Source organism: Phragmites australis, chromosome 4 (genome assembly GCF_958298935.1).
Source record: "Phragmites australis chromosome 4, lpPhrAust1.1, whole genome shotgun sequence".
NCBI classification, from domain to species: Eukaryota; Viridiplantae; Streptophyta; class Magnoliopsida; order Poales; family Poaceae; genus Phragmites; species Phragmites australis.
In genome coordinates this window covers 5113079-5121422 of record NC_084924.1, presented here as the reverse complement: position 1 = coordinate 5121422, position 8344 = coordinate 5113079, and the positions used below count along the sequence as shown (strand labels likewise).

The 8344-nt window shown below is 53.2% G+C and overlaps 1 protein-coding gene across 1 annotated transcript; it reads left to right on the top strand.

Moving 5' to 3' along the window:
- Window positions 1–239: 239 nt before the first annotated feature.
- On the top strand, window positions 240–1775 carry LOC133914110 (uncharacterized). The gene has a single exon (XM_062357263.1). The coding sequence runs from the start codon at window positions 362–364 to the stop codon at window positions 1661–1663; it is 1302 nt and encodes a 433-aa protein (XP_062213247.1). The 5' UTR covers window positions 240–361; the 3' UTR covers window positions 1664–1775.
- The last annotated feature ends 6569 nt before the right edge of the window (window positions 1776–8344 follow it).

The window sequence follows — 8344 nt, the reverse complement described above, 5'->3', positions numbered from 1 at the left end:
CGGCAAATTCCCCCTGGCGGCGCGGTACTTCCCAGGTTCGTTGCCGCACCACAGCATCGGTCTCTCCCGCTCGCTGCTGCACCGTCAAGACCGAGACGAGCAGCAGTCCACGACGAAAGCAAGCAACCTCATTGACCCCTCGGCGAGCGTCAACGCGGGCCCGCGTGAACGACGAAACCCTAGCCGCCCCACCCGCGCGATAAGCCGATACCTTCGCCGCAACGAAAACGAAACGCCCGTGAAAACTCCACAGCTCACGTTCACTCCCCGTCGACCTGATCGAGTTAGTTACAAGCCGGTTGCAGCGCCCGCGCCCCGCTGCCGTCCAGGACCGAACAGGAGCCAGCCATCGCCACCGGCCATGTCCGGCGACGTGTCGAGCGACGACACCGACCAGCTGCGGGCGTGCCGGGAGGCGGCGCGGCGGCGGCTGCTGCGCGAGCACGTGGGGACGATCGTGCGCGCCATCCGAGCGCCTCTGGCTGACGTGCTCCGGGAGCACGCGCTAGTGCACCTCCCGCCCGCCGCCGCCGCGCGCCTCCGCCTCGTGCACCCGTCCTGGGCGCACTCGCTCGCGTCCCCGCTCTTCGCCGTCGCGCACGCCGCCGCCACGCGCCGGATCTCGGGGCTCTTCGCGCCCTCCACGGGGCTCCTCCCCTTCGACGGCGCGGACACGGTGCCGTCCCCGTCGCTCGCCTTCCTGCCCACGTCGTCGGGCCTCACAGTGCTGTCCTCGTCGCACGGGCTCGCGTGCTGCTTCTCCCTTGCCGACGACGCCTACTTCGTGTGCAACCCAGCCACAGCGTCCTGGGCGGGCGTCCCGTCCCCGCCGCACCGGACCTTGCCGCGACCCGCGATCGTCGTCGTCTTCGACGCGAGCGTATGCAACTTCCGCGGCGACTACACGCTCGTCTGCGCCTTCGAGTCGGCGCCGGGCTCCGGCACATACTGCTTCGCGGTGTTCACGTCCGGGACCGGTGCGTGGTGGGTCGCCGACGCGGTAGCGCCCGCAGAGGGGCTCGTCCCCGCGTCAGGTGTGGCGGCCGGCGGGACGGCGTGGTGGCGGACGAGCATCGGAACGGCGGTTGGGTACAACCCGGTCACGGGCCGCGTCGAGCTCGTGATGTGCCCGAGCGACAGCGGCCAGTGGGAGATCGGCTCGGCTGCGGGCAGGCTCCACTGCGCAGTGCGCGACGACGGTGACGTCGTGGTGTTTCGGCTAGATGGGCACGGTGGGTGGGAGGAGGCCGCAAGGGTGGCCGTCGCGGATATACTGGAATATCGGCAGCCGGAGCCCGCGCACGAGCAGACCGAGGCCGAGGCTGGCGACGAGGCGGAGGAGACAGAGGAGGAGCACGCGCGGGCTATTGTTGCCGTGGCAAACAGAGTACATGTGCCGGACGACGACGTGCAGATGCTGCCGTTCCAGGGCGCGCAGGTAGAGGTGGTGGTGCTGGCCGGCAGGCGCGTGGTGGCATTCGACACGGTGACGCGGCGGCGGCGCGAGGCCGCCCTGCCGGATCAGCCGGGCATGGAACGGAGCGACGCGGTGTACGCCGCGCACACCAACACGCTCGCGCTGGTCGCGCCCTTGGTGCTCACCGGCGAGCCGGCACCGGTGACGGATCCGCTGGACGATCGGGACAAGGCCCCATTTTCATGAGCAAATTTTAGTGGACCGCGCTCGTACACAGATGCTTGCTTTGTTGCTTCGATCGTGAGAATAATAAAGCTTGTGCTTCTGCATGTTTTGGTTATACACTTTTGGGCAAATTCTTCATATACAGGTTAAATTATACACTTGCCATGTGAGTCCATGACACACGTGAACAATTAATCGATGTACAAATAACAATTATTCATCATACCTCCTAAATTTCATATGCCTGAAATTAGGAGGTGCAATTAGGTGACAGGGTTGGTGGTGGCGGATTTAGGGTTTCGGGGTTGGCGGCGGCAGCTTCCGGTGAGCGACAGGCTTAAAGTAAGTTTAGTGGGTAGGCTGGTCCGTCGGAGGAGGCGGGTGCGGGGCAGAGCAGCTCAGCGGGGGGATGTCGTCGGCCCTGTCGCCTCGCCACAGGTAGTGGAGGATGGCCGGTTTATGGTGCCAGGGTCGGGGTGAGCGGAAACGACCTAGGGAAGTCGGGTCAGTGCGACGGCGGCGGATCTGACGATAGAAACGCCGCCGGAGATAGGTTGAGGCTGGCGGGAGACAAAGGAGTGTAGCCGGTGTCAAGATGTAGGGGCTTTGGGAGGTCAAAGACGGCTATGAGCTGTTAGATACGTCAAAAAAAAAGATGGTTGAAATATAGCAACAAGTACTATTCATAGCCTCACTAGGTGACAGATCGATATGACCGATGGAGAGATCACAAAAGTCCATTGTGCCGTGAAAGAAGACTCCTTCTTCCAAATGGGCCACTCGGGCTGGCTCCACACGGACCTGGTTCGACACGGGCCGTGCCATGCCGGCCCGCGTGTCTCCTCTCGGCCCACGACACGGCCCGTCGATCACCGTGCCGTGCCGAGCCAGCCTGAGCACGATTACAGCCCAGCGGCACAGCCGGTCCGACAGGCACAGCGGGCACGACAGGCATGGGTGGCCCAACGGCACACGGGTGGCCTGTCGACACAGTCGGTCCGATAAAATAAAAAATAGCTATAAAATTAAATATATATATATATAATAGATAAAAAAAAATATAGAAAAATATATTAAAAATAGTTACAAAATTAAAAATAAATATATAAAATATAAAATAGTCGAGCCCATACGTACCGAACCGGATCGTGTCTAGCTGGGCCGTGCTCATGCCGGCCTGGCTCAGCCAGGTCGTGTCGTGCTGGCACGCCGTGCTACGTGCTCGGCTCAGACATAACACGTAGCCTCGTATCGTGCCGGTCAGACCCATCTTGACTCGGACCGTGCCGTGTCTAAACCGTACCTACAGTATCATGTCTCGAACCAATCCAATAAACACGATCCATCTAAACATCTTTACCTTCATCCGAGTCATGCTGGCGTTTATCTGCACCGATCCTGGTAACACTAGCCGTGCAAAGAAAGTGAGAAAGGGCATAAAGCGATCTGGCACCATGATGGTGCATTGGCGCTGATAATCGCCGGTAGTTGTTGCTAACACGAAACCACTAATTGGCACCAGCTGCATCTACCAGTGTTAGGGTGACTCCTGTCATGTGTGGGTAAAAATAAAATTTAAGGTATGGAACATAGTGCTTTTTCACTGCATTTATGATTTTTTTACAACTTTTCTTTTACTGACTCTATGAATTTTTAGGGGACTGAACAGAGTTTAATGTGCCAAAAAAAACAGAGAATTAACGAGCTTTTGTAGGTCTAAATCCCAGGCCTCAAGCCTAGCAGCCCTGGGGCTGGATCCGCGCAACGACGGTCGAGTAATTTGATGAACTGAGGTGTATGGCCCCGGGCCGAATTAGCCTCGCCTTTCCCGTCTCCCGGTGATCTTGCCGTGCACGGGAAATTGTACAAACTCTGCAACCCAAGTACCGATCAGCATGAACAGCAATATCGATCCGGATTGTAATCGGTTCGCATGTGCATGTAACCGAAACGGAAGACTGCTCCTGCTGCTGAGTCCGAGTAATATCCCCATGCAGGTTACTCTACCATATACATGTGCACGATCTACACCAAGCTCCCATCGTGGTCTCGATAATTACTTGCCTCGATCCAGTTCCATATATCATACGATCGAGGCAACGAGCACTAGTCGACGAAGACCAGCCATGGAGGAGTGGGTTTTTCTTGGTGATGGCGGCAGCGACACCGCCTCCGAGGACGGCAGCGAGAGCGGCTTCGCGATCGTGCGGGTTGGCAGAGGCGATGATCGGTCCGCCGGACTGATCTCCCTGGTCGACAGCGTCGTCAGCGACGCGTCGGCGCGGGTGGCCGCGGCGGCAGCTGTGCCGCAACCGACTCCGCCAGGGCTCTCCAAGGTGGTCTCAGATGAGGACGAGAGCAAGCCACCGGAGTTCCGTGGCGGCAAGTACGATGGCATCGACGTCTCTGATGAGGAGGAGAGCAAGCACGGCTACATCGACATCCTGCCCTCCCCGGGGCGTGCTGAGACAATCAACATTGGCAAGATAGCGTGCATTGCTTGTGATGACGAAGAGGTGTGCGCGTCCGAACACATCGATACTTCCGACACGGAAGAGCGCGACTACGACCGGGGCAATGGTTCTAAGACGGAAGATAGTACTGACACGGAAGAGAGTGGCTGTGATGACGACGATGGCAGTTTTGACACGGAAGAGAGCGACTATGATGAAGAAGATAACATTGGTAGTTCCGATATAGAAGAGAACGATTGCGACGAGGGCAATGATTCTGAGGCTGAAGATAGTTCTGATATGGAAGAAAGTGACTATGATAATGACGATGACAGTTCCGACATGGAAGATAGCGACTGTGATGAGGAAGATGACACTGATACTTATGATACGGAAGAGAGCGATTGCGATGAGGGCAATGGTTCTAAGGCGGAAGATAGTTCTGACATGGAAGAGAGTGGTTATGATAACGACGATGACAATTCTAACATGGAAGATAGTGACTGTGATGAGGAAGATGACATTGATACCTCCGACACAGAAGAGAGCAATTATGATGAGAGCAATGGTTCTAAGATGGAAGATAGTTCTGACACAGAAGAGAGTGACTATGATAATGACGATGACAATTCTGACATGGAAGATAGCTATTATGATGAGAAAGATGACTCTGATACTTTCGACACAGAAGAGAGCGACTATGATGAGGATGATAATTCTGAGTCAGAAGAAGATAGTTCTCGCATGGAAAAGAGTGACTATGATGAAATTTTTGACATCATGACAGCCCTGAGCGACACGCCGCCAGTAACACTAGCACACATCCAGGAGTATTGCGGGCGACGCCGTGTCTTGCCGGTGTCTGACTCCACGGCCTACGACTCAGAGCTATTCACCATCCACATCACCCTCTTCGTCATCGTTTATGTGCTTGTATTTCGTATGGTTTTGTATTTGTTTTTCTAGTCATTAGAGTTCGAAATAGTCAATTAATGATCTTCTTCACTGTGATGCTAGTTTATGTCAATCGGTGATGCTATATTATGAGTTTTATTTTGGCATGTTTTCTACATTTCAGACGTCTAAAATCTTCGAGAGATTTTTTAAGTACCCGTGTGAACACGTCGCCGTCAGAGTAAGGAAGAGGGTTTTCGTGGTGGGTGGTTTGGTGGGCTGCAGGTTGGTGGTGCCGTGGGCAACAAGTAGGGTTGGTGGCGGGGAAGTGCGAAAATGAAGTGGTTAGCGTGGAGGAGTGGTGGCGCAGATCCGGTGGTGGGAACACCGTCGGAGACGGCTATAAGTGGACAGGAGGCGGGGAACGGGGTGAGACGGGTGGGAGAAAGAAGAAAGTATCGGGAGAAATAAGAAAAAGGATAACTGTTGGATGAAAATTGTGCGACTGTAGTCGTCGACTGAGAAAGAGGCCGATTTCACGTACAGTAGTGTTATCTCATCAATTATGATGTAACTCGATGCTAGGTATTGTTAAAGTCGATCAAGCTATGGTTGATTAATTCCACTCAATGCCAGTTAGGCAATTATTGGTTTACTCGTAAATTTCATGATTTATATTCAAGCCTAAAAAAATTGGCGAATTCAGTACAAACCAACTAATCATTAACAAACTGCACAAGGAGTTACTCTATCTAAACCGCAAATCAGAAAGTAAAGATTAATTCCTCGCTGGGGAGGGTATTAGCCCTGGAGGACGGCCAACTCATGGACGAGTGGGTCCTCGTCGGCGACAGCGACGACGATGGCCACACGGTGCGCATCCTCGACGGCAGCGACACTGCCTCCATTGACATGGAAGGCGGGCAGCTTCATGACGGTGCAGGTCGGCGGAGGTGATGCCACCGGCTTCGTCGCATACATCGGCGTGGGCAAGCGAGGGCTCGTTCCAAGCTATGGTGGCAAGGGTGACGGCCACAACTGCAATGCCGAGCTGAAGGCCATTGCCAGCGACGCCGAGGAGGAGCCCCCGGTCCTGGAGTTCGGTAGCGGCAAGTGCGACGACACCGAGAGCTCTGACGCGGCCGAACGAGACCGGTCGTGAGGACGGCAATGTTTACGGAACAACGCCGAGCTGAATGTCACGGCACGCGACACCGAGGAGTCGAACTCTTCCGCCGTTGCAAGGACGGCAAAGGCAGCCAAAGCATCCGAGGCGGCGTTGCACAACACGTGCACCGTTGGGCAGCGGCGGGCCGTGGCCTTGTCCACTGGCGCCATGCAGGCCGGCATGGAAGAGCCAAGGGCAGACATTGGAGCCGAGGCGCAGTCGCAGGAGGCCCAAGCATCTGCCATGGCGTCACAGGGCAACGCCGTCATGCGCCGTGTCATGACCGCGCCCAGTGCCACTGCCCGTGCCAGCCAAGTGGGCGCTCGCGGTGCGGGGCCAGCTGCGCGGGCGCGAGCCGAAGTGCCTCCCGAACCACGCTGTGGCTCGGAGGCGACGGACTGCTTACACTCAGCGATAGCCTTTCTGTTCCTCGACGCGTGCCTGGTCCTTGGTATTCTTCTTCTTGCTTCTTTCTTCTACTAGTCAATCGACGATAGGGACCCAAACAGTTGCAATGTTCTTTACTAATTTCTTTGTACTTTTGATTGCGCATCTGATTCGGTCATACTATGCTATATTTATGGTTTGGTAGTGTAATCTCACTATTATGCAACTGAACAACAATTCAGTCAGAAATTTCAAGAAAAGTTCAGCTTTGCCGAGAGTACCAAAACCTGCTTTCAGAGTGGTCGAAACTCGGCGCTGCAGCATCCCATGCTGTAAAATGAAACCTGATGGTTTCCAGTGATTCTGGGAGATCCAAGCTCCAGAACAGGTTTTACAGAACCAGCACAGCAACAAAAGTTACAACGCGCTTTTTAAGTTACAACCAAGTCTATTGAAGACCAAATCTGTTGTCAGGTCCATAATCTCAAATATCATCCCTTAAGCTGGAAAAGTGTGTGATAGTGATGCTGATGTTCAACGGTGACTTGCTCCATCTAGTCATCTGCACGCAGGATCTCACCCATCATGATACGGTTGCTCAGAACCTTCAACCGAAAAACTAACGAGGAAGCTCACCTTTTCCCCTTTCTTCACTTTCTTCTTACCTCTATTCTCCCGCTTTATCTCGGCGTTCATGCCCCCCAAAGCTTCCAGTGATTCCAGGTCCTGCACTATCCGCATGGTGTTTACGGGAAATAGAGCTTAGAAGGTCATGGATACGGTTATTCGAATAGGTTTACACTCTGTATAGGTTGTACAACTTTACCTGCACGATATACTCAGCCTCTAACCATTGCAAACGGAGCAGCGAATCATACCGAGACCCTTCAAACACCTTTCCTGCTGGACTTTTCTACGAGACACCCTAAGTACCAGAAACAATGTTCAGAATATCAAATTGACTATACTGTCTCTCAAAATATTTAACAGAGGGCCAGATAGACACTTGGCTTCTCGCTGCTCCCCAGCCACCTAATATGATGTCCAACCCAATCCGGTGAAAGAAAAGGCAAGACCTGCCCATTCAAAACGCATGGTTGTACGGGGGTGGCTAAGCATGACTCGGTCCTTAACCGGCCAGAGCAGATATCTTCTAGCAATGAACAACACAAAGGTGACTCAAGCCCCCAGGAGCATCCTTGTCCAGAGTACTACTCCACCTGCCCCCGCTAAAACAGTTTTCATCTATTTTTACATATCTCCCACCATATCCCACACGATACCAAGGATTTCATAACTATCACAAAATTCATAACCATCAAAGATTCATGGTATATGAGTTAACATTGATAACAGAAAATCGTTATCTCCGAAGAGGTGAATTTTAAAAGCGACGTATCTGAGGAGGTGTATTCAATCCTAAGCATGCTAGGTATCAAGGCATCGTCTATTGTTTGATATAGATAACAACAGGTAATCCTAGGGTGATATATATTCTGGATGATAATATTCAAGGCATAGCATGTGTTTGCTAGGATTATCTATTACAAGTAGTTTGCAAAAGTGCAATACATAGCACATGCAATAATAAGTTCGGTTTTAGTTGATTATGTATATTATTTGAAAACCATAGGTTCAGTATGATCAAGGAGATAGGATTTGCCTTCTCCAAAGTTCTCTTTAAAGTCTTGGTTGTAGTCAAGATCCTCCTCGCTCCTGATGCTTCCAGCGCAGCACTCGCAGAACTCTGGTTGCTCTGCAATTACGACTATGATCAATAACAGCTATACTAGAGAATAA

Bases quoted from the DNA above. Each gene is read 5' to 3' on its own strand.
- LOC133914110 (XM_062357263.1), top strand. From the start codon at position 362: ATGTCCGGCGACGTGTCGAGCGACGACACCGACCAGCTGCGGGCGTGC.